At 38.7% G+C, this 25,897-nt stretch overlaps 1 protein-coding gene across 1 annotated transcript in view; it reads right to left on the bottom strand.

Annotated features, from left to right (window-relative positions):
* Window positions 1-11,059: 11,059 nt before the first annotated feature.
* The window catches only part of CHRM3 (cholinergic receptor muscarinic 3), a 125,558-nt gene continuing 110,720 nt past the window's right edge, over window positions 11,060-25,897 (bottom strand). The window contains exon 2 of the mRNA XM_074168438.1: window positions 11,060-12,881. Within this exon, the coding sequence (XP_074024539.1) occupies window positions 11,060-12,881 (1,822 nt within the window). The remainder of the gene's footprint in view (window positions 12,882-25,897) is intronic.

Genomic DNA, 25,897 nt, shown 5'->3' with positions numbered 1-25,897 from the left:
AAAGTAAGAAGTTTGAACAAACTGGCACGTGAGAAAATTGCTCAGTTGCTAAAAACACAGGAAGACACTCGGGCAGCCAGAGGTGAGTTTTAAACTGTCTGCAATGAATTTGGGATAAAAGGAAAAAGAAATCCAAGATGTCTATTTGTGCAACTGATTTTTCTCTTCTCTGAATATGCTAAAATATCTATCAGAATGCTATGTCAATAACCTGCAATCTTTCCCCCAAACAAATAAATGTTACACATACATCATTTAAATGAGAAAGAAAAAAGTCATAAATGAGCCAGAGATGAGCAATTCTTCATTTCCATTTTTCTCTAATGCTGTTGGGAATAAAGGCCACTGCAGTTTACAATTAAGCTGGAAATTATTTTAGAAGCTGCCTTTTGTGTGTGTGTGTGTGACTATGCTGTCACGGGGAAAGAGGAAGGGCAGTGGAAGGAGATAGATGGCGGCTGGTGGCTCGCTGTGCTTGCTCGGTGTTCTCCCAGAGAGTTTCTTTGCAGGCTCATGCCCGTGGGAGGAGGGTGTGGGCGGAGGTTTGGGATGCAGAGGGGAGGCCACGCAGTGCAGCCCCATGCCAGACCCTTGCTGGGGGTGGCCAAATGTGCATTTGAAGAAGCACAGTGGGAGTCTTTCCATCAGCTGGAGCTGGGGTTGGATCAGTCCCCAGAAAAGGCTGGCATTCGCCGCCACTAAGAGAGCACAGAGCAATTTCACCGAGCAACAGACTGTGTTGTTAAATGAATTAATAGCAGCCAAAGAATATTGTAGCATATGAACAGAATCAAAATTCTCTCCTACAAATCTATGACTGTAAAGAGAGTCCCCCTCCCAGACTGAGGGGAATGACAGTTCCCCTAAAGGAAAGGATCTACACGATGAAGCCTTCCAAACACTTTCTCCAGATCATTTACCCCTCTTGCAACTTCTAATCTCAAATTACTTTAATCAAAACAACTACATTTTTCTTAATTGCTTGTGCTGTGTTCTGCCCCTGCATTGGGTTCAGAGAGGAAAAAAGAACATGGAAATAGATTTCAAAAGTTCAAGCAACATCTAGTGGTTATGTAAACCTTACCTCACCAACTGCTTGGCACAGAGTGTATTATTGTACAATCAGATATGACTTTTATATCACATAATTTACTTTTTATCTTAACTAGCAAGCCACTCTATGAGCAGTAACTAAAGAAATGAGTTTATCAGCTTATATTAATGCAATTGTTATCAGGGGCATACAGGGTAAAAGTCATTTGTAGATTACAATAATATATTTGCAAGGAAACTTCCACACGGGAAGGTGCCACCTGATTAGGTTAATGTGGAGGGTTAAAAAAGAAAAAAAAAAAAAAAGATGTTAAAGCATCTTGGCAGGAGAAATCTCTTAAGAGCACAATGTTCTACCATGATAGTTCAGTGGGAGCCAAGTTTTGAAAACACATTTCGGGCTGATACCCGAGCAGTGACAGGAGAAATGTGAGAGCTCGTAGGACACCTGACATGGGTCAATGCATTCATTTTTCTACCAACACATGGCCATCCACCTTCTGCACTCAGGACTGCAGCGCTGGCCGACAGCCAAAGGGGAGGATGCCTACAAAAGCTAGCTGTCTCGGTATATCTTCTCTTACTCTTGTTTTTATTAGCTGAGAAAGGGAAGGTTTCTTTAAAACATTGCTACCGAGGAAAACAATTGCTCTCCATCATTATCCACCTCTATTCTTCCAACTAATGTGCTGGTGTTTTGCAAACCGCCATCAGTATGAGCTAGGACTAATTATTCTTGCTGAGACTTTACAGAGAGAGCAGAAGGATCGCTATGCATTAAGGCAGCTGTTAGCAAAAAATGAGCAACTTGGCCAATAATTTTTAAAATGTTAGTATTTTGTATAGTATTTAAATGGATGGCTACAACTAGATCAATAGATACCAGACTTTGAGTGAATGCTCAAGAGCTGTCTTTTAAATGTAGCAGAAGATGAGTGTCTCCTTCCTACTTCTTCCTAATTATTTAATTGGTTTACTGTAAGTTCAGCTCCACTGCTTTTGGCTGAATAAAATCGGCGTTTGATAAGGGGTAAAATTACAAATCCTCTTTTACAAAAGTGATTTCTGGGCTGGTTAATTACTGCATGTAATTTGCCCATATATGTCAAAGTCAGAAAGAAAATGTCAATTTATTTGACATATTCAAGGCTTAAAAATATATATTCAGATATTGTCTCTGGAACTTGTTTTGCTCCATAATCAGAAGAATGGCACAGAAAGCTTTCAATTAATAGGAACAGAAAAACATATCAGGAAACCCATAAAATGTGTTCATCAGATTCCTGTAATGTTATCTCTACTTCTATCACAAAACTACCCGCTATCTCCAAACAGTAGCAGGAAGCTTATGACTCCTTCTTGTAACAACTTGTCTTGGCTGATGTGGCCCACACCCTTCCCCCATGGGGTGGCAGGGGCAGGAGCTCACTTCCAGCTCAGTGCTGGGCAGGAGTCCCACCATGGTCAGTGCTGGGCTCGGGGTTGGGAGAGGGGCAAAAATCCTGCCATCAACACTGAGGCAGGGAGAATCAGGGTAAGAGTCAACTGGGTGAGGGGACACCTCTAGAAAGCCAGGGATAATTTGTGTGAAAAAAAATGTCTCCTTCACTCACCTCTTCTGACATCTACAGCTTACAACTGCAAAACTTCACATTATATTTAGTATTTTCTCAGTTATTTCAGAACGTAATGAATGTTAATTCATCCTTTTTTAAGCTTTAACTTCTGAATAGAAGTTCTTCTTTTGTGCGCTGAGTATAGGGATTTCAATGATCCTTCCCTATGCAGCTTGCTTCTGGGAGCAGCTCTGAATCTCTAGTCTTGCTTTGTATTTCACCTCTAATGACGGACACTGCAGCAGTCAATGCGCATCCTACAGAGTACAAAAAGAAAAGGCACACTTGCTTATTAGTTTAAGTTTCCCTTGCATTCAGTGGTGTGTTAGTTCTTCATACTCATAATTCCTGTCTCACAGCAGGGAGCAAAATGCATGGGCTTAAGTCTCCTCAGACAGTACCAGTAACTGTGGGGAAATGCACAAGCATTAATGTAGCTGCACTACTTGGAAAACAAGTCTGAAAGGACCCTCCATCATATTCAGTGAAGTGTGTGGGCAGAGCAGGAGATGAAGCTTGTTCTGTCCTCATACACAGAGGTTTTTGTTCAGATTAGCCTATGGTCAAGGAATCACACTCATTTTGACTAAAGGGGCCCCATATTTACTCAGAGATACTTCTACCGCCTGAGCAGTGAAAAGGTTTTGTCCTAATAACAGTCAGTTGTAAAATAAACACCATAAATGAAGATATGAGGCAAGCGGCATGTATTTGTGAAACAGAAAATTTCATAGTGCTGAAGGAACAAAGCTGCTTAACTCCAGGTACATCTGATTTCATATAATTTTGCAGATGCTAAAAATTAACATACTTCTGTATGGATGTCAGAGGGTACTGAATAGGTATATTCAATGGGTAGGTATTGAGTAGCTACATTAAATAGGTACATTTGATAGGTGTATTCAATAGGAGGGGACTGAATCCATATGAAAAATAAAAGTAGCGAGTGGAGAAAAGTACCAAGGATCAGGAAATCCTTCACAGTTCTGTCTCTTGTATCCACACAGTGCAGGCTGCAGCACTGTGCAGGGTTCAAAGTAAATTGGGTTGTATCTTTTACCCTCATGGTGTTAATGGGTCTGTGCCACAAAAATAATAATTCTTAAAGTGGACTCATTAAGCACAAATTCGTGAAGGCCGCCTCCTCATCCCTTTAACATTTCTAGACTAGGTAGCATTTGAGGAGTGACTACAGTTGCTTTGTTACCCAAAGATTTTAATCCAGAAGAAAAACAGTCTCAAGAGGACTGGATATTTTGAAGCCACATAAGGAATCAGATTCTTGTCCAGAGACACTATTCCCATGATAGTGTAAAAGTTTTCAGATGTTTTGAGTATTTGAAGTAAAGTAACTGTGCCTCTATCAATGATTTGAAAAATGAATTTAAGTTCTCTCTGTACAGTAATGTCCTGTGTTTTTCTGACTATTAGCCATGGTCAAGTGATGATTTCCAGAGCATTTCAAGCATTCTTTCATTCCTGATGATGCACTAAATAACTTTTGTCATGGAGAGACTAAGAATTGCCCATCAAATTCCTGGAAAATGCATATGCACCCAGACAAAAAAATCCTGCTTTCACATTAATGCCTAGTTATTTAGTCCTAGACTGCTGTAATGAGGATCTCTTCACAGAGGCCTGAGCGGGGCGTTAGGCTGCTCTGCCAACAGCGCAGCCAATGGTGGTGCCTGCTTTTGGCTCAGTCTCATTCATATGCTGAACTTTTTTGGGCACTGCTTACATGTATTTATTCACCCTTATGCAAGGATGACGCTCACATCTATAAAAACTTAAAATTTCTTGGTTTTTTTTCCATGCTTTCTGTCAAGTTAAATAAATTGTATAGCTTCACTAGCTTGGAAGAAAGTTAACTGTCCTCACTGCCAATCAGCTGAATGTTTTTATCACCATTTTCAGAAGACCTTCCATGAGGCCAGCATCACACATCCCAGTTAAACTCAGTGAAGGTTTTATTGTTTTGTCTTTATTGTAAGAAAAGGGTGAATGATCTAGATATACTGTGAATTTCTTAGATCTACTGGGTAAATAAGGTTTTTAAAGCTTGCACAATTCCACCTGTGGGACTGGCAAATGAAAAATATTACTCCATGCAACAGAAAAGGTAGAACAATAGGATGGGGTGAGGGAGGATGATAATTTTTTCCTCTCATTTCTAATGGGAGGAGTGCTGTTCTTGTTATCTTAAATAATTTACAGTAGTGGTTTGCTTTATTTTTCCTTTATAAATTTGTGACATTTGCCTCAAACTGTTTTAATAGTGGCTGGATTCCTGTACCCATGCTGAGAAACTGATAGTGGTGTTCACATGAACGTAGGAATTTGGGAACCCTATTTCGCTTATGTCAACTTAGATAGAATCTACTGTTAGAAATAGAGGCCTTTGTTTTCTCCTTTGGCAAAGCCAGAGTGATTTTGGTTAAGCTAATGGGGTTAAATCTAATGCGGTATTGATGAAATAGGTCAGTAAGTGGAATCTGGTCCCGCATTTCTAAATTCTGGGTAATGTCTGAAAAGCCAGCACAAGACACTGAAAAACCACGTTAGGAAATAAAGACCATGCAATTGGAAAAATATGCACTAAGGAAAGATGTGGAAAATTTTCTTGCAGCTAACAGAGTAGACTTAAACACAGTTCCACTGTCCAGTTACAACTGATGAGGCATCAAAGGTAATATTTAGCATGGCTGACAATTTCAGCAGAAGTTTGCATATACATCTGTATACATTGCTCAAGATGTGCCTGCATCTGTCTAGATGTATATACACAGTACTACATTATACATGCATTATCCTTCTGAGATATACGTAGTGCATAGAAATGTATAGGTGCGATATGCATACCACACAATACAGGCTGGAATAAGTCATGAAATAAGTAGCACTTATCTGAATGTTTTCCTGTGTTACCCGTACTCCTTCCATTAAACAACCTCTGTTAGGGCTAACTGAAACTCCCCTGAGCCATTTTAATATTTAAAATTAGGCAAAAAATCTGCAAGTAAATCTAGGACGGTATCTGGAAATAACTACTGGGAATAATCTTTCTTGAGGAAAAAAGTTACAACCTACATTATATTTTGAATGGACAATGTGGATGGTGAAAAGTAGTCAAAGCCCTGAATGCCAGTATGGCACAATAAATGAGTTTGCCAATTAAGACTGTGAAGACCCATCAGTGATATCAAATACTGTGATGTTCAATCTCAGCCAATTGTGGTGCCACAGTGTATGAAACAGAATAAACATCCCTATTCATACTCAACTTTTTTTCAACAAATAGCACAAATGCATTAGATACCCCCTGTCTGCTTATCTTAAAAGCTGAAGTAAAAAAGTGACAAACATTACAAATTAGTATTTTCCCCAAGATCTGTCTGGCAACTCCTAAGAGTAGAAGTGGGAAGGTGGAGAACCTACAAATGATCTATGCCTGCTACAATGAAGAAAATTCTAATTAAATAAGGTCTTAAATGCTATGAAAATGGGAATGTAATACAAGCTAAGCTTCCAAACAGAAGTGCTTGGATATCATGGGAGTCCAATTCATGAGACAGAAAAGACAGCTATCATTATGCACACCTCAGCTCTACCAGACATCTGTACATAACCTGTGTGTTAACAAGAAGCAATCTACAAACATATATCACTTTGACCTGCTCCCAGAAGCAAGTGCAGTGGTATTTGCATGGGTAAATATATAAAACAATAAAAGGAATACATAAAATAGAAAACCACGGAAGCTGGAAGCAATTTGTGAAAAGGGATAGTAGATTTACATGGGTCAAAGAATATTAAGAGCTACTGCAATGAATATGTATGTTTTTAGACATTTTCAAATGCAACATAATACATGGTGATTCGTGAACTGGATGATGTTCAAGCTAGTGGGGGCTCAGCAGAACGTGCTTAGGGGTAGGTCATCCACACATGTGCCAAAGAAGGTCAGGCTTGGTGAAGAGCCAACTTGTGGTACAGACCATTTCTGCCAATAAGGACTTGGTATATGTGGATCCTGCTTGAGTTCTTTTCGATGTCTCATATATCTTTAGAAAAGAAAGCATCAGACCTCAACACTACAACTGCTGGAGCCAGTAATGCACCTTCTGATAGTCTAAGAGCAGCTTAACTTTGCACAGGAATATTTTGAAAGAAAAAGCCTGATACCAAGACAAGCTTGTAAAGCATGTTTTATGAAATGAATCAATTCACTTGGAGGAGAATGAGGGGTTGGAATCTCAGATATAAATTTGAATAGGGATGCATAAATAGTCAGATGGTCAAGGGCGCAAGTGAAGTTTATAAATAGCTTAGCATGATACTCCATGACTATCCCTACCATATATGTGGTAGCATGATGATAACCATATATTCAAAATTACTGGTGCTGCTGATCAGGGAAAAAAGATAAAAATTTTCTTTTGCTTTGATGTTTGCATTCTGTAGAGGCAAACCGAGTGTACTTTGAGACTTCCATTCACTTCTTACATATACATCCTTCTTACATATACAGGATTTATAATGAGCCAAGACTTTTTAGAATATTCTTGCAGAAGTAAGGAAATATAATAATCAAGACAATAAAATAAGAAAGTGAAGTTGAACATAAATGAGAAAGGTCACCAACTGCCTCAGAACATCTGTGTGAGTATCCTCACAAAACTGCCATATTCCTTTAGGTTATTTGTTATCCAGGATATATAGATCCATAGGTTTAGGTCCTGGGAACTGCTCAGGCCTTTCCTATATTTGTTTAGCTTTAGAACAGTGACACACTGATCTGCAGTTTAAATTTGTAGTTAGTGTGTTACGCTGGAGTAGGATAAAGTGCTCCATGCACCATGACACCTGTCCCTGGATCTTTGGATCAGACATTTCTCACACCCTGTGCTGGTACAGCAGCCATAAATGTCTATCATAATTTTTCATCAAGAAAGCCAAGCATATACTATAACGTATTCTGTTGCCTTAGAGCTGTTCAGAGACTGACAGTGACTGGGGTCTATTCTACAAAGCTTTTTCCAGACAACCCAATGGCTCCTCTCTGGCTATCGCTTCTGATTTTTTGTTCTTTTTCATATGGAGTCTAATCTTGTATTATTGCAATTAATGGGGATGATGCCTGGTCTCTGAAAAGCCAGTTTTCCATGTAAGGAGTCTTAATGGGACTGAGCTGTTTGTCTGCCCTCAGAACGATGCTTTCTATCATGTTTCTGACTTAATTTTCCTCAGATGAAATATTACATCATTTGTACTTCTTAAAAGTAGTGTGGTGTCAGATTGTACCTTTTGGTCTTGCATTGTTGTTCTGCAACCTACCATGTGTGCCTGTGTTCATAAATAATATATCCGCTTGTGCACATAGCTAAAATTTTTGTGCGTGCAAGGGTCTGAAGCAAACACATAGACATAAAATACAAATTAATTTGATCCCCACTGTACTTGTAACACAGCCAAATTCTTAATATTTTATAGTGCATATTGCATTAAATAAACAATAACTACATTGATCTATGCTACAATATGTGTATACATACACATTTTATATGCCTGTAAATAACATTTTAAAGCCTGTTCACACATCAAAAGACAGGTTGTTTATTTCTCTGTTAAAACAATCCAAGGGTTTAACTCTTCCTATTATGTAAACAGTGGTGACAGCCACTTTCAGGTAAGCTTAACTTCAATAAAAATAATAGTTTCCCATCCTAAAATCAATACTAATATACCATAAAACCCCCTGATGAACTCTGGCTTCCTTACATGCTCTCACATTTTGTGTATTAGGGGCACAGCACTATTCTAGATATCAGAAGATAATAATATGGCAATATATATAGATATAGATATATATTTAAATATTAAAACATTAGTTAGGTCAACTTGAGTAATGAATATATTTCAAATATATGCTTCTTTTTATAAATAAAGGTCATTAATTTTCTTTGCAACATGGGTGCCTTAGAAGTCTTTGGTTGCCTGTGGCTACCAAACTGGTAAACCAATTCTGGGTATCTTTAGCTCAAAATGCACTTCCGACATATAGATCAAGCTTTAACTTTTTTTCATGGTTTATACTAAACTTGTACTTGCAGTAGACTTGCAATATCATTTACAAGCTTACCTTTAGGTAGACATTTTAAACAACCCATACAAAAGAAAGATTTGTATGTCAAGAGTATTTGTTTTACTGACAAGGAAGCTAGGTATACTCTATTCATTTCTCAAGCAGACCTTTATGAATCACTTTAAAAGGACATTACAGCTGAAGACTGAAGAGCAATATTTATCAACATTAAATAAAACATTTGGTGAAGTATGTATAAATATTTCTTCATATGAACATAACACAAAATTAAATAGTTCAGATACACAGACACCATTTAATATATTTCCACTGTTGTCAAAATCATCTGTAAACACCATCTCACACTGAATACAAAAGCAGCTTTTACATCAGTTCTGTGTTCACAACACTGATGCCCCGTTGTAAAAGAAGATATTTGTTTTGGTTTATTTTCAGCAAAATAAGAGTCTAAGCAATAAAAAAAAAAAGTTTTGGTCAGTTCAAAGGAGAATACAAAATTATCTTTCAACATGTAACTAAATCAGACTTAGAACAATAGTTTACAGTACAATCCTTTCCCCAGGGGATCTCTGACTTTTATAAATCACACTATGTTTGGTGCAGACCACATCACAAATACCAGGAAATACTGGTCATGTCTAAGCTATAAATATTAAAGCCCTTTTAAAATTTTCTTTATCAAAAATTGCCAGGTTACAAATTGGCAATATCCAGGTTTTTCGCAACACCGAATAATCTGGCATTAAACAGATTTAGGTGCACTTCTCCTGATGATTTTTAAAACAGGTTCTGGAAAAGAAACACTTTAGAGAGCATCCTTCATGTACAAAAATAAAGCATTTCTTTTACATAAATCATTTGCATCTGAAGATCACGTGGGCAGACAGTGCAAGTGGGGGAGCTCCACTAAGTTTGGACAGAAAATTATATCTCGAACTTTCATTGGAAGCTGTATGGATACTGTGCATGGTATCTCAGCTGGTTCTGGGGAGGGTGGTGCACCCACACAGTGCAACTCCAGACAAGGTGTCACAGCATCTGTGGGTGCCCCAGGAGCAGCGTAACCGCCCCAGCACGAAACAGGGCTGCTGCTCACGGCTGTGCCCGCCTGGCTCCTGAGCGACTCCCTCTGAGCATCAGCACTGTGTGGCCCAGATGGGGGGTCTCGCCATCCTACGCCCTACAAAAGTAACTTCATACTCTAACCTGCATGTAGCCTTCAATTCCTTTCCCCTTTGTGTCTTTTAAAGAGGTGTGATCGCTTTGAGGAGAGATACTGTGCTCAAGATTAAGGTTTTACTGGGCTAGTGCCCCATTATAGAACTCTGTAGGCCGTTAGGCTCACAGGATACCTTTTGGTTCTCTCCATTAGAAACGTGGACACCATGTTTTGGTTTCAAAGATAAACTTGAATTTCAAGTGGAAAATAATGAGATATATCTTTATATTATGATTTTATGATATATTTTTTTAAAAATTTCACTCACATGTAATTGTGGGGGGGGGGGCCTGTAAAACCTAGAATGATAGATCACCTCTTTCCTGGTATGTGTGTATTTTAGAGGTGTGAATGTATGTTATACATACATACACACTCACACACACATATATATAACATGAGCTGCACACATAGATACTTGGCATTTAGGAATCAAGGGTACAGTTAACAACACACCAGAAGAGAAGTAGACAGGAAGCTCTATCTGGACAACAAGAAGCAATTTTGCAACCTATACAGTGTCTCAAATAATTTCATAATCCTGTTTTGCTAGCTTGCTACATCTGTATGTGACTTGAATTGAAAGTTGTTGGACTCCTTGGGAACAGAAGAGTTGGGCTAGCTAGATGTGCTTACCTGAGATCCCAGAGTTGATTATAATCAAAGAGCTGGGCAGATCAGTAATGGGTTTATAATCGCTATACAGCTTCTTGCAAATTTGTAGGAAAACTTTATTAGTCTTTCATTTCTTAGTAAAAATGTTGAAGTTTGTTAGTTTTTGCTGAATGCAGACTTGATTTTTATATTAAACTGGATTTATTAAAAGGATACATAAGCCTGGCAGCTGCTTTCATGTCTTGATGTTTAAATGTTTGAATCAGCACCCTAGAACCACCCTCCCACCCCATCCCACCCCACCCCACCCCACCCCACCCCACCCCATCCCATCCCATCCCATCCCATCCCATCCCATCCCATCCCATCCCATCCCATCTTGTCCAATCCTGTCCCGTCCCATCCCATTCCTGCTTCGTTATTTTTTGAAATTGTTTAAAAAATACTATTCTAAGAAGCCTCCCTAGGGATCCGCTTATGAAAAATGACGGACTGCCTTTGCTGATACTGCTGTTTGCGTCGTTTTCGTTTGTCACACTGGCACAGCAGTAGCATCTTGAAAGTGTTTCTGAATGTTTTGTTACACAGTGCGTAGCACACAGGGTTCACCGTGCTATTGATATAGCAAAGCCAGTACCCCAGGTTCCAGAAAGTTTTGGGGATACATCTGCAAAAGGTGTTCACCAGAACCATGATGTTATATGGGGTCCAGGTAATGATGAAGGCAAACAAAATGGCACTGAGTGTCTGTGCCGCTTTCTTTTCTTTGATAAGTGACATTCGTTTTCGCTTTGTGATCTGACTTCTGGTCTTCAAGGCAAACTTTTTTGCCAGGGTTGCTTCCTTGAAGGACAAGGGTAGGGCTGCAGATGCCTTGGTCACTGACGAGATGCCATCAGAAGCTGTGGTTGTCTCTGCTGACCCTGGCTGAATTGGAAGCTTAGAAAAACTCTTTTGGAAATTTCCACCATCCTGAACACTTTTGGGAGGGTGCAATTTTTTAGGTTTCTTTTCCTTTGATTCTGTGTCGGATTTCTGCAGTTCGTCCCCTGACTCCTGCAAATCTTCTGAGGAGGGCAGTTTCGTGGAATTGAGGATGGCACTGTGACCAGGAAGCTTCAGCACAATCGAATAGATGGCTCTGGTCTCTGCAGCGATGTCTTCTTCATCAGAGGAGGCTGAATTTTCAAGCGAGGCAGCAGCGTCGTTGTTGTTCCAGCTGTCGCTGCTGCTGTGCTCTTGGTCCCCCTGGTCTGCATTGGGTTCCCAGCTCTTCATTGTGAGCCAGAAGTGGCAGCGTCTGTATTTCCTTCGGGTGGAGCGCTTCATGCTCTGCCGTTGCAGCTCGTAGCTGCTGCAGCTCCGGGAGCTGCCTGTCTGGTGTACAAAGCGTGCTGCTTCTGCCTCGCTGCCGGAAGCCTGTAGCCCTGCTAACTCTTTGGTGCGTTTCTCAGTCTCCTTGTAGATTCTCCAATACAAAATACTCATAATGGTCACTGGCAAGTAAAAGGCAGCTATGGCAGTGCCAAAAGTGATGATAGGTTCAGTTAGAAACTGGATGAAACATTCATCAGGAGGCACAGTCCTCTCCCCAACAAAATACTGCCAGAACAAGATGGCAGGGGCCCAAAGAACAAAAGAGATGATCCATGCTAAACCAATCATCACCCCAGCCCTTTTGGTTGTTCGTTTGGCTCTGTACGTAAGCGGCCTAGTGATGGAGAAATACCTGTCAAAACTTATAACAAGGAGATTCATGACAGAGGCATTACTGGCAACGTAGTCAATGGAGAGCCAAAGATCACAGGCCAAGTTTCCCAAAGCCCAGTGGTCCATGATAATGTATGTGGTATAAAGATTCATGGAAATAACACCGATGATCAAATCTGCACAAGCAAGACTCAGCAAGAAGTAGTTGTTGACTGTTTTCAGTTGCTTGTTAACCTTAAATGCAACAATCACCAGGATGTTTCCTATGATGGTCACCAGTGCAAGGATCCCAGTGAGGAAAGCAATCAAAACTACTTGCCAGACAGTGTGTCCACCCAGAGGGTCTTTGCTTGTGGCATTTAGGGACATGTTTGTTGATTCCACAGTGGAGAAGGGAAAACTCTCTGTGGTCTGAGGGAAATCATAGCTACCAATGAGTGACGCTGCTTCATCAAGTAGTCCCGGTCCGTGTGAATCTCTCTTCCAGAAGGAGCTCACATTTGAAAGCAGGGGCAAGGCTGAACTGTTATTTTGCATGATCATTGTGGCTCTCTGACATAATCTACAGCAGGGAAAAAAACAAACAAAAACCAAGTGAACAGGTGAAGAAGGTAAATAGATAATCATTCGCATACTCATACATAAAATCCCTTTAGAACCTTGAAACACATCTGTGAAAGCTGAGGTGTCTGTGATATCCCAAGTCAAACGTGTACTGGTAGTACTCAGCTTACAGCTGTGATTAGTCTGAGCTCTTTGTAGTAATCACATCATGTTTCCTTAAAAAACATTCAGTCACAGAAGAATCAAAATCCCAGGAGAATTTTAACCCGCAGTAGTATTAAAATGCCCCCTAACTCTAATTAAAACACTCCCTGGTGGATCTGCCCTGAACTTTACATCTCAACAGCCCACTATCCTGTAGCCTTCAAAAACTAAATGTCAGACACATGCAGCCACAAATCCTGCAAGTTTGAATCAATGCTGGTCCCCAGTGCTATCCTGGCACTAGGAAAACACAGCCCCAGCCTTTGCTGCCTCCAGCTACAGCTAATGACAAACAAAAAATAGTCTGTCTTTCCTTAAAATATAGAGATACAAGCCAGCATCATTTCCCTGTGCCAAGGTACTTTAACCTGTGAGGCTGCAAAGATCTACATTTCAGCTACCTGATAAAGGTACTAAAAGTTCTCATTAGCAGTTTTTGCACATGACACTATTAATTTTTCATGCACATTTTTATACTTGGACTAAGGATTTTGTAGATGTAATGACTTCAAAATGTCTTTGGGGCAACATGTTAAAATTTCCTTTGAAAACATGGTCTCTAGAGTCAGGAAAAAATGTTTGGCAGATGTATGCCAAAGCAATCATTAAACACTTTAGGAAAAGAGGAAAAAAGCATGAAAGGGATTCATAATTAAGCCTTAATCCTTTTCCCCAAGTACTTATGTAAAATGAAAACATGCTCAGAATAGGAATTTGCATTTTCCTTATTTCATTAACTTCTGTGGTCAACCGAGTAGTTTCATTGTAATATATTAGTTATATCATCAAGAAGGAAGAATTTTGATGAAAAAGTCCATCACTGATTGCAAATATTGAACAAAATATGCTGTCAAAGAGAAATGTTTGTTTCCTTCCAGTGAATCCTGCCAGAGTCGATATGTTATGGCATGAGATAATAACAAGTATCACAATGTACTGGTGTTACCCAAAAGATTTACCCAGAAGATGAGTTTTTGGTTTGGTTCTTTAATTAATTTTTAAATTCTGTCTTCCCTTGAACTGTATTTGGTTTTGTTAGCAAGCCATTTCAAATGGTGCAGTTTCTTTGACATATGCTGTAAATAGACAAAAAATTCTTTCCCTTAGCTCATGCACAATAACTAGCACCCCCCCCAATATTTTGATATCTAGCATTAATGAGATATTAATTTTTCTCTTCATTAATAGAAAGACAAGGTTACAATGATGCTGCCTTATCCTAATTCAATCCACTTTTAATGCATTCATCATCATATAATGCAGGATCTGAACATAATAATAACAAAACAATAACAACAGTAAATATTGCTCTGGGAATTCAGAGTTAAAATAAGCTCTTTTCCTGATAGAAAGATTGAAAGTTAGGAGCAACTCAAACAATTTCTAAAAAGAAAAAAAGGTAAGAATTTTATAATCTGTAAACCAACATTGATAACTTTTATTTTCTTAAAATCAAAGTAGGTTGAAATTAAAATTATCTTTTATCAAAAAACTTCAACATTCCAAGTTTTATTTTCTTTGCAAAGTTCATATAAAAGAAATGCAGTTTTGCACAAAATTTCAGGCAAAAAGACATTCTGAAAATTTGGCAAGCTGCTCCTCTAAATTGTTCAATGTTGTTTTTTACCATTTTAATTGTTCCTTTCCCAAAAAAAATCTAAATGAAATTTTCTGACACAATTTCACCATGTTCTTGCCATCTGTTAGTGAAGCTGTGGGACACAACATATTTGGTTTTTTTCCTCCTCACGTAATACTACTTCTGACTATGGAGCTGGTGCAGTTCAAGCCACCAAGCATACAGCAACATGTCCTCACAGATCCCTATCACACTGTTTCAGAGAAGTTGCAGAAGTCAAATCTGCACTGTGTGAGAGAGATAGACTCATTCCACCCACGCTAATGAAATGAAAGTCTGCTGAAAGTCATTTGCAAAAAGGCAAGCAGAAGTCTGGATGAGAAGCATGCTCTTGCTTTCATTCACACCCCCTCAGGCACACTTATACCAGTTCACTCCTTTGCCTTGACCAGAGACAACATTCACTTACATGTCTATAAAAATGGAGATCCCACATACTCAAAAGTTTCAAATGAAGGCCCATGGAAACGCAGTGTACAATAACATTTGAAGAAGACAGTGAAACAGTATTCAAGTTTGGCTTTCCCCTTCCAATGCATGCGAGAAACAAAACCACAATTCACTTGTGGAGCAACCACTTAAACAAGTGTTGACAATGTTCTTGCCAGGTGTTTATGGGCCATGGTGGTTTGTCACAGTGGGGAAAAAAAAATCCTTGAGTCAAACAGAATTGCTGGAAACCATCCTCCTTGCAATATTTTACTTAGGAAGCAGACATCTTTTCCAGACCTGTCAGATGGGACGAGGTCAAAACCAGAATAGTATGAGAGACCCGAAATAATGATATTTTCTAAATATATGCCAGAAATTATTAATGTTACAGGGTGCAGACCTTCCTTCACGGACATTAGGGACAGGGAGCAGAGGATGAAATCCAGAAAGCATCCCCTCCGCAGATACAAACTTGTAAAAGCTCTACAAGGTAACACCAAACATAGTCAAGTATTGATTGAGAAGTCTGACAGGCTAGTTTATACAGTGATGATATCATCATGCTGGTTTTTCATGAAAAAAGACAAGGCGGTATCTTCTAATGCACAGGAGAGGACCAGGCAGAAGATACTGATAAAGGATATGAAACTTTCATACAGGGCATAGAACAAAACCCAACATCACTTAAGAGTGATGGTAGAAATAACAGTATTGCTAAGAAATAAAAATACGTGACAGTTCAGTAGTACTTCCCATTTTCATTGCATAACACAACCATAAACTAACGTACATGTTAGCCTTGGAAGTTCAAAACAACTACCACATAAAATATACAAATTATCTTGCGACATTAATGTGTAAATACTGCACTATATCACTAAGTCCATAAAGCAATTGTGAATTGTGTTTAATTGTTGACTTTGAAATGGAGTTTCAATGTAAATTAACCAATAAATCCTTTCAGAAAAACCGTGCTTCAAAAGAATCATTGCCTGGGAAAACAGTACTTCAGCTGCAGTCTTTCAGATGATAAGCAAGTGCTGGAACCAAACCTTTATTTTTTGGGTCAATTCTCCCATTCCTGAACTAGAATGCAATTTCTCTAAGTTTCATTGAAAGCCTGCACAGTCCTTAGCAGTCCAGTATGTGAGGAAGAGGAGAGTCTGAGAGCAACGCAACAACAGTTCCCTGCTGCCCAGTGCAATCCTGCAAGCTGGAACTCAGCTTTTTAAAGTCCTCAGGCAATAAAGGGACGCCTAAACTTGCATTGACTGGACTATTTGATAAAATGGAAGTCCTAGCAGGATGATGAGCACAGTCCTTTGCTGTCCTGGCTCTTCTGCAAGCTCCTGTAATTGAATTGTTTAATTAAATAAAAAATGTATTACCCATATGTTCATCTGCATATTAAAAAACCTCACTACCACCACCACAACATATCAGATCAGTGCAACTGGATTTTATTCCCTTTAGGAAGCCAAAGCAAGCTAAGTTTTCCGTCATTTTCCAAAACTGCCATGCATTTTCTGCTTTCTCTATAAGAAGTGTTAGAGGGAAAGAGAGGGCATCCTGGGTCCAAGAAAAAGGGGAGTGTGGGCTGCAGTGCAGCCTGCCAGCACCTGCCCAGCAAGCCAAGCTCAAAGACAGAACGACATGCGACCAAGTGGGAAAGCAGCCACAAATATTTTGGTAAAACAAACAGTGCAGCACAGCCTGAGTGAGGCAAACAAACCCAACTGTGAAATGATTATAGGGTTTATATACCAGGATAAGAGTTTACAAATCATTGGCACAACATTACAATTTCAAGCCAGGGAGTAACAAAGGAAACTATTTTTAGCCCAAGAATATATAATTACTTACCTAAGGTTACTGCTATGCTATTCACCATGGCTTAGGGGTTTTTTTTGTGTTTTTGTCTCTGCTTTTTATTAAGAGCTTATGAAAGGTACAGGCCAGAGAAAACCAGAGGCAATGTACGCTTCCCAGAATTATTGAGGAAAAGTTTAGGCACAGTACAGGCAACAGCTATGCAAACTTTCACATACAACCTTCCCAAAGCACCTCTGATCCCAGCCCCATTGGAGGGACCGAGATATCAGACATCCCCGTAAGACCCATTGGAAGGGAAGGAGAAAGCAGTTACAGAAATTATCACTAATTTCAATAAATGGGTGTAGCACAGAGTTAAAAGCCTGAATTTGGGAAAGAAACTAACTCATTGCACATTGCTGTAAATAGAAAGTAAAATAAAATAGACTAGGAACAGTTGTCACACATTTTTACTGCATTTCATTTCTCTCATTTCGTATTTCAACAGTTGTGTGAATACTTCGCATTTCAGTTTACTGTATTTCTCCATTCCTCAAACCTTTCTATTCACAAACACACAACCTCCATGTTTGCAGAGAAGTCCTTTTTCTTGCTGTCTTTAAAGAGCTCCAAGATGTATTTTCCAGGAAGTCAGAGGGCACTCTATGGTCTTGGCTGCATGTGAGCTTAAAACCGGCAAGCAGTTATGACTGAAGAATTTCACATCTCATCTGTTTGCACAGACAAGAAAATTGCTTACCTTATTTTTCCATTGTCCTCTGCACTGCTATTGTATACACATTAGCTTAAACAGCAGAGAGCTCCATGCAGTGAATTATAAACCTGTTTTCTAACATAAAGAAACCAAGCCTTTAGAATGCCTAATTCCATTATCTAAACTTAGTTTTGTTCCAAAGCTAATATTTGGTAAAATAAAAATATATATGAATTTTAAGGTTTTCCTGAAATTATGCCCAAGATTACACATCCCCGTTCTTCAAATCACACATAGAGGTTTTGTTTTTTTTTTTTTTTCAAAATACAATAAAGAACTTTAAAAACTTGAAGTGAAAAACATGAATATGCAAGTATTCACACTAGCATTCATGGTTTTATATTTATTATATAGCAGCTCACATCACTTGCAGCTAGTCTAGCACAAGATACAGGATTCCTTATGAATGTGTATGTGATAACAGGAATCATGGTGTAATTGTCACTGAACAGGATCTCAGGTTTACCATGAATAACTTATACTGATTATTAAATATACTGCACTCAATATAGTTTTGCATCTATGCAGAATGAGAATACAGAGCCACAGAAATTGATCCCATTATGAAATATCCTGGCCACTGTCTTACACATTCACACTAGGTACAGACAAACAACAGATATACTCTTATACGTTTATATATATGTACATATAGACTCTATACATACAAATGTCATATAAAATGTGACGAAAGTATGTGTATATACATCTGCAGATGAAAGTATATACATATTTGCACATATATATGCACATATGTGTGTGTTTATATATATACATATCTATATGTATACACACATATATATCTGCACATATATATATACTTTTGTCACATTATTCCAAATCTTGTTATAAAGAAAGACTGTCTCTTTCACTAATTAGCTATCAACTTGATATAGGTAAAGGTCAATCAAACATATCCCACTAACACTTCAAGGCAAGCCCTACCATTTTCCATCCAGAAAAGATATTTTGCTTATGCTTATTAAAATTACTTAGATTTAATGTCAGTGTTTTAAAATGATTAATGAATTAGATTTGTTTATTATTTCCTTACTGTGTTGCTGCTGTTACTGTGTGAGGTCTAGCATAAGCAAACTAGGAACTCATTTCTTTAATCATATGTGTTGTTTTCATAACTTTGGAGAGAGTTCAGAGCCCCTAATACACAGCATCAAGCTCCCTGCAGTCAGCAGAAGGGAGCATCCCTCCTGGGAGGAGAGGCAGGGGGATGCTACCTCAAGAGTTCCTGCTGGGACATGAAAGGATGCCACAGTGGGAGCACTGACACTGCCCACCTAACAGCCAGGAAACATGGTATCTAAAGCTGGGCAATGGGAAGAGCCTCCTTCATGGCTTAATTTGCCAATTAGGTTTTGCCAAACATCTACCATTTCCTTCACTTGGACTGAGAGGGTTATGTTCACACCACCCAGCTGTGCCTGCACCACCTGCTGCGGGCCTTGCTTGCTTACACTGTGTTTGCTTTTACAACATTTGCTCTTCCAAACACCTTACCGCACGTACTATGAAGCTGTGAGAACCCGGAACCTAACAGAAACCTTCAGTGAGGGTTTTTATATCATGATAGAAATGTAACTTTGAATACTAATGTGTTTCAATGACTAGTGATTTCAGTGGAAACACCTGCTTATTTACACAGCTACAAAAGTAAAAATAAACAATGTGTTGCCACAAGGACCAGAAAAGAAAAAAAATATTCTCAGACACGTTCCATCTGTTATAATTTCAAAAATCCAGATGTGTATTTCTGATCCCTTGCACTTAAGACTTCCAATTAAGATTGAATGTGTTACATGAACAGTATAATTCTCTTCCATAATTTTTCCAGATCTGCCATATACAATAAACATACATCCTAGTCTGCATAGTTAAAAGAACAGTGATTTTAACAGATACCGACATTTACTGAAATAAGCATTTCTGTGCTATTTATTATTTATTTATTCTTTAGCCTCAGTGAGCCAATAGTCATTCACTCCATGACTTTTAGTTTCAAAATAATCCTATCTTGAAATCCTCTAAAATGATTTCAGGGAGAAGCTTCAGAAATGAGGAAGACTTGCAATATGGCCTCAGGGCAGTGAAGTTTTATCACGTGTAGCAGCAGCAGACTTGCCGAAGAAATGGTACTTTGCTTTCTCGGGAGTGTGCACTTAGTGGTTATTATCTGAATTTATATAAAATAAAGTGAAATCTTCAAAAGCCTGAGCTTGGATGTGTCTACAATTTTTGAATGCTTGAAAACCAGAGCAAATCAGGTCTTGCTTAATTAAAATTATAGTAAATATTGACTATCAGCTCAAACAGTTAAATCTACGAGCTGTGTTCTCATGAAGAGAGGAAATTATTTAAATTCCAGGCAGTTTGTCTTTCAGAGAGCTTTATTAGAATTACATCCCATCTGTCTAATTGATATTGGAGGAAAAAGACATGCCATCCAAAACGTAGTCAGAATTACAAACAAATATTGAAAGTTTTACTCACTTTGAGCAACCCACTGACTTTGCAGGTATCTGGGGACAGGAAGGTTTGGCTGAAGGGTTGGTTACTATGCTGAATTTAAACATGATATTAGATTGAGATGAAAGAAGAATATCAGCCATTTAATTATCTGGTTTATGCATAAGGGGTGCAAATTTTTTCATTTGATTAAAAAACTATCCATCTTAGAGACTTCATTTCAATATTTTATTATATATATACACTTTTTTACATAATATTCTTAATATTTTGTTATTTATTCTGATGTTGAATCACATCAAGATCTAAAATTCCAGTGTGCGCTCTGCTATCTCTTTATGAAGTACTGTCCATTGACTCCACAGATAATCCTCACAATGAGATATTTAAAGGTCACTTTATAATGTTGATCATGTGAAATAAAGTAATGGGAATTCTTACCGTTAACTACATTGTCCTCCTAGATGTTGCTAAATGCTAGAATACCTTGAATAGGTGTTGAAAAATATGTGCCTAGATAGAGATAAAAAAAATTTCAAGCCTTCTAAGTGAATTTCTCCTCTTGGCATCCTTCTCTAAAAAAATAATCATGTTCGAGCAAATTAATATCAAGAAGAGCTCATTACAATGCTCGATAAAACAAGTAAGTTTTACTGTATTTGTAATCCAGTCCTACTTTCAGTAATCCTTGCATGCATTTAAAATCCATATTTAATGTGATTTTTAGCCTTTAAGAACCTTTACAGGGAACAACAGACCTCCTTAGCAGACCTCTTTACTATCTTTAACAAAACTGCTTTAAAACAAAGTAATTGATTGATTATATTATATAAAAAAGTTACATTTTTGCTATTACCGTTTGCTCACTGACACAATATACCAGGGAATACTGGAAAACAGTACAAATATTTTTCAAGTGTCAAAGACGACAGAGAGCCTGGACACTGAGCGTTGAAGAATCTCACCTGACACCTGACACACTCTTCTCAGTTTCGTTTGTCCGCAAGAAGAAAATGAAATGACAAAATGCTGTCAAGACTTAAAACCAGAAAATTGAAAATATTTTTTCTGGCAATGCTTTCCATAGGGAAAATAAACAGCCCAAACTAAAAAACATAAATAAAAACTCAAACCACAGTTTTGACTTTCTGCCTTTTCAAAAAGGGTGGTTTTTTATTTGGAAAGTAATTTCATTTTCTGTCCCCTTCAAGTTGAATATTTTAAGTCAATCTTTCCACCAGTTTAAAAGTGTAGTTTAATACCCACTAGGTGGCACAATAGTTATTCAGAAGCAAAAGTCTTTGCAACAAAATTTTACTAGTCTCTCATAAAGCCTATGGCTTATACATTGAAATTATAACAAACCAAATTATATCTATTCCTTGATAGGGACAGCAGCTAAAAGAAATGCATGTCATCTAAATATTGGTCTGAAACAAACTAGTAGACAAATTACCAAAAACTGTGTTTTGTGCTGTAGCCTAACTTAACTTTTTTTTTTTTTTTTTCCTGGAACAGACACATCTGAAAGTCCTGGCGGAATTCTGCAACTTAATCAAAATGGCCCATTCCAAACTCTGACCCCTCGTATACATGCTGCCAGGAATTTTTAAGTCTCTGGGAAATCAGTGGTAGCAGGCACCACAGATTTTAGTGCATGAAAGCAATTGTTCTTTACTCAGATACAGACAAGTAATTAAATAGTGCTCCAATGCTGTAAGCTTTTTTAGGGTTTCTTTGCAGGGGTGGCTTTTTTGGGGGGCTGTTTGTTTTTTTCTGAGTTACACAGCAAGATAAATGGAGACACGTCCAATGAAAATAGCCCTGACAGAGAGGGAGAATGTGCTAAAGAAAAATTTGAGTTATTCTACATAAATGCTTGTTGGCAACCCTCGTGACAGGGTCCTCTTTCTACTAGCAGTTCATTAGGTTGGTCTATATTTGTTTGCTTGAATTTTTTTGCTGCCTTTTCTGCCTACTTGAAATACATCCCAAGAGTTTGAATTTTTTGAACAAAAGCCTTAAAAAATGAGCTCTAGTATAAAAAATACACATTCACAAAGCAGTGATTTCATTCAGTGTGCAGAATGGACCTGCCCCAGCAATTAATTGCAGTTGCACAGCATAGCATGAGTTTAAGACCTTCTTGCCTTACGGTTGTAGGATGTATGTAGTAAAGGAGGCACAAGGCTGAGGAGGAAAAAGGAAGGACTCACAGTTAAGTTAAATGTGGAACTCAAGTGTATTCCTAATTCTGTCACAGGGTTTCCACACACTACAGGAGGAGTGACTTATGTAGATCTATACAATAACATAACCTTACTTTGAAAGAACACTGCAGAGCTGAATTTAGTAACACACAGGCATTCCTCAACTTTTGTATATGCAGTTTTGCAAAGTAAACCATCTTGAACTACATCTTTGCAGTTTTTTGTCTGCATGCTTCTAAAATGTTAAAACCATTCCATTGACAAAAAAGGCCATTTTTAAATTCAGTAACTATATATTTATCTACTACATTACCAGTTTTCTACTCACTATCTAGCTAACACACGCATGGTACTCTGCACTCCCTCCTTGTCGCTGTTGCTGAGGGTTCATACATTCTGACATGGCAAATAGAAAGGCATGGAGATATAATTACATTAGCTGTAAAGGTTGCTATCTAAGTAACAGGATTTTGCTTCTAAAATAAGAAGGTAAAGTGGAAGGTAAAATGATTGTTTGCATTTGCTCTTTCAAGCCTATAAAGCCAGCATTTTGCAAACCCATTGCAGTCTAGGATAATCAACAAAAGACTTAAAATCAGGAGTCCTAGCTAAATTAGAAGGAAAATATTTCTCCCAGCTTTGAAAGGGCTGCTCAAATGGCGAGTAGAATACGTTACTTCCAGAAAGGAAGTGGAAAGTTAGAAGAAAGAATCCGCACCTAGAAAAAATATTTCCTGCCCTAAAAGGTCAGAGGAATTTTAATGCTTGCACTAAGAATAGGGATGCACACTGCACGTGGTTTCACCAAGTCCCATTGCCCCAAAAAAGAAGTACTAATGCTTCCCGAAGTATTAACTATTTCCTTCCATTCATCTGCCCTTAGCTGCCACTTTTATGCTTTGGATTGCCAGTGAGCTGTACTTCCAGGTCGCTGTGAGTCTATCTGACCAATTATTTTTTTAGGATCAGAAAGGAATTCCCTACTTGATTGCCATTCAGGAGGGTATTTTGTTTGTTGTTTTTTAACCTTTCTTGGCAGTCCTATAGTGATACTTGTTGGTAAAAGCTCCTAGAACTGAGAAGTCTTAATTAAGTAAGTGTCCGCAGCAATCCGTGGACAGACTCCAGATGAGGTAAATCGATTTTGGATTTCTGCTGGTGGACATCAGAGCAAAGGACAAATTGAAACCTCAGTTGCTGCTCTTGATACCCTACCTTCCCATTTCTTGCAGGATGAAAGGTTTACTGTAGAAGGGCCAGTGTAGGCTCTGCCTCTTGTTTACCTGCATGACCTGAGCAATGGCTCCCAGAGACATTTTAAATTCAATATTCCTGGTTTGCAGAACTTCTGAGCTGCTTCCCTATGTTCAGAGAGAAGCTCTGAACTGTAGTGTCACTCTGTTCTCCTAAAAAACCTGCCCTGTGGGCCAGGGGATGTCCTTTGGAGAGGAAGAGGTGCAGTTAGGGTTTGCACCCGGGGCCGAGGTACTAGGTGAATGATCAGCGTAAACTGCATGTGCTTGTGAATGCTTGCGTGTTAAAAGCTCCTGCAGCCCTGCAAGAAATTTCACTGTATAAACAACATGAATCCGGATAAAGATAAAAAGAACACAGATTATAAAATACAGTGGAAGGAATGACAGAAGGTAAAACAACTGAATAGGTAGAGCATGGTAAAAAGATTACTAAGATGCAATCTGATAACTCCTTATGGGAACCTGAAGTCAGCATGGAAAGCATGCTGGCAATCATTCCTTTTGGGGTAAGAATTCTTGTATCTCAAAGTAGCAACAAAATCGCTTGAAATAAAAAGATATTTTCCTTAGTTGGAGCAGAAATTTTTTGTCATCAGTCCTCCATCTTCCTATGGTAGCCCTCATAGCTTACTCTGTAAGACAGTGAGGCTATTACAACCACAGCTATGGTGAGGAGCAGAGTCCAGGTACAATGGAGTGAAGATGTCAAGAAGAGCTGGGGTTTGTAACCCCCTTCTCCAGAAATAAGGCTGTTCCTTGATGAATTATTCAAAATTACCCAAGAAAAAATAATTGCTTGAGAGCTGCTAGAAAACATGCCTCTGTCCTAAAGAACCTACATTTTTGTTTGTCACAGGAGAAATACAATTTCAAAGAGTAGAAAGGGAAGAAAAAGGATTCTGCTAATAGTACCAGAATTTTAGAGAGCAAGACAAATGCACAGAGTTGTTTTGGCATATATTATTAACAAATCAATGCCTTAATTCTCATATGCGTGACAGCAAAAGTGCCAGTGATGACATAAATGAAGAGAAGGAAGAAGGCACACTGCCACCCAGACTTTCAGGAAACCCACACCTTGTGTTAAATCAATAAATTTAAAAAAAAAAATAAAAATCCCTCACCCAGTTACTTCAGTTTTACACCATTTCAGCTGAGACTGAGATCTGATCGCAGATGCTTGGTGCGGTAGCATGAAGAACAGACCTAAAAAGAGAATCAGGTTTCCAAAGAGACCAGGCGTTACGGAGGAGCCAGTGACTCGGTGCAGTAAGCTGTGGCCAGGTGATGAAAGATAAACATGTGAGCATCTGAGACAAGTCCTTCTTCCTGCCTCTCCAGCTGCTGCAGAGCAAGCATCTGACCAAATCCACTACGCTTGCTCCTGAAATAGTCATTGCACGGGACCTCTTTAATTCAGTATCATTTTATGAGAGAAAGGAGGCGGGGAAAACTCAGTAGAGCAAAAAGACATTAAAAATGACAGACGAGAAAAAGAAAAGCAACTTGTTCCCAGACCTATCCTCACATCAGTGAATTGCCATAGCAGAAAAAGGGCACAGATAAGCAGTGGCCCATCTGATAAACTGATCACCCCGGGTGATACCAGCAGGCAGCTAACAGACCCAGTCTGGTGCTGGCTGCCCTGGGAGCCCCAACAGCTCCTTGCTACTTGGGGAGCAGCCGTTGCTGAAGGTGAGTGAGTGTATGGTATCTTAAAAAACACATGGACACAAGGAATATGCACTGCCTGGATTTATCTGTATGCACATGAAATACAGGCGGAGAGGGCACGTGGAACGAAACTGGAACTGGCTCTTCAAGCAGATCTGTGCTCAAATATGATAAGAGACTGGAATCCATATCCTGACTGACTTCTTTTATCTTTTCTCTTTAAGTGACATTCATATTTTAGTGATAACTAATAATTTGCATGAGTCAGTCCAGAAGTGATGTGCAAGGCATATAACCATGTCACTATGAAGGTGAACATGTGAATATTGTGTTAACATTTGAAAAACCTTGGTCTTCAGGAAGTCAAATGCTGTTGCATTGTTGTATGATTCTTGCCAGCAATAGCCAGGCAAGCTTGAACAGTGCAGGAATGCGCCGAGTTGCTATATTCATGTGCAGCTTTTCTAGCTAAGTGGGATTTTTTTGTAATCCTTGTAGTTACAAGGATCCTGCATCCTGAGTTCTTCTGTG

The sequence above is a fragment of the Numenius arquata genome, chromosome 2 (assembly GCF_964106895.1).
Source record: "Numenius arquata chromosome 2, bNumArq3.hap1.1, whole genome shotgun sequence".
NCBI classification, from domain to species: Eukaryota; Metazoa; Chordata; class Aves; order Charadriiformes; family Scolopacidae; genus Numenius; species Numenius arquata.
Note: the sequence above shows the minus strand (reverse complement) of the source record. Positions and strands in the feature narration are given on the sequence as shown.